The sequence below is a fragment of the Eimeria mitis genome, genomic scaffold, assembly GCF_000499745.2.
Source record: "Eimeria mitis Houghton genomic scaffold, Emh_scaff746, whole genome shotgun sequence".
Classification (NCBI taxonomy): Eukaryota; Apicomplexa; class Conoidasida; order Eucoccidiorida; family Eimeriidae; genus Eimeria; species Eimeria mitis.
Genome location: NW_013575452.1, coordinates 15,587 through 16,113, shown reverse-complemented (window position 1 = coordinate 16,113; position 527 = coordinate 15,587). Strand labels below are relative to the sequence as shown.

At 59.4% G+C, this 527-nt stretch overlaps 1 protein-coding gene across 1 annotated transcript in view; it reads left to right on the top strand.

Moving 5' to 3' along the window:
* Positions 1-371, top strand: part of EMH_0021330 (uncharacterized protein) — a gene marked incomplete at both ends in the record, with an annotated part of 660 nt that extends 289 nt beyond the window's left edge. Inside the window, 2 exons of the mRNA XM_013501744.1 lie at positions 3-11; positions 144-371. Coding sequence (XP_013357198.1) covers positions 3-11; positions 144-371 — 237 coding nt within the window. The remainder of the gene's footprint in view (positions 1-2; positions 12-143) is intronic.
* Positions 372-527: the final 156 nt, after the last annotated feature.

The following is a 527-nucleotide window of genomic DNA, read 5'->3' as shown; positions in this document are numbered from 1 at the left end:
TTCTGCTAGAGGTACAATAGGCAGACGGCTTGCTGCTGCAGCACCGGGACGAGCAGCAGCAGCAGCAGCAGCAGCAAACTGCAGCAGCAGCAGCAGCAGCAGCAGACTGCTGATTACCACCACTCGCTTTCGCACGCTTTCAGCGCAGCAGCAATGTAAAAGGCAGCAGCAGCAGCAGCAACAGCAGCAGCAGCAGCAGCAGCAACAGCAGCAGCAGCAACGGCTACGTCTACCGGGCTGCGGCGTTGCAGGAGTCGCACCTGCAGCAGCAGCAGCAACAGCAGCAGAAGCAGCAGCACCAGCAGGAGCATCAGCAGCAACTGCAGCAGCAACAGCAGCGCAATCAACAGCAGCAGCACCAACAGGAGTAGCAGATGCAGCAGCAGCAGCAGAAGCAACAGCAGCAGCAGCAGCAGCAGCAGCATCGCATGCTGCTGGTCTCGCTCTGCTGCAGCACTATAAGCAGTGCAGCATTGCGTACTTTGGGCGGCTACCTGCAGCAGCAACAGCAGCAACAGCAGCAACAG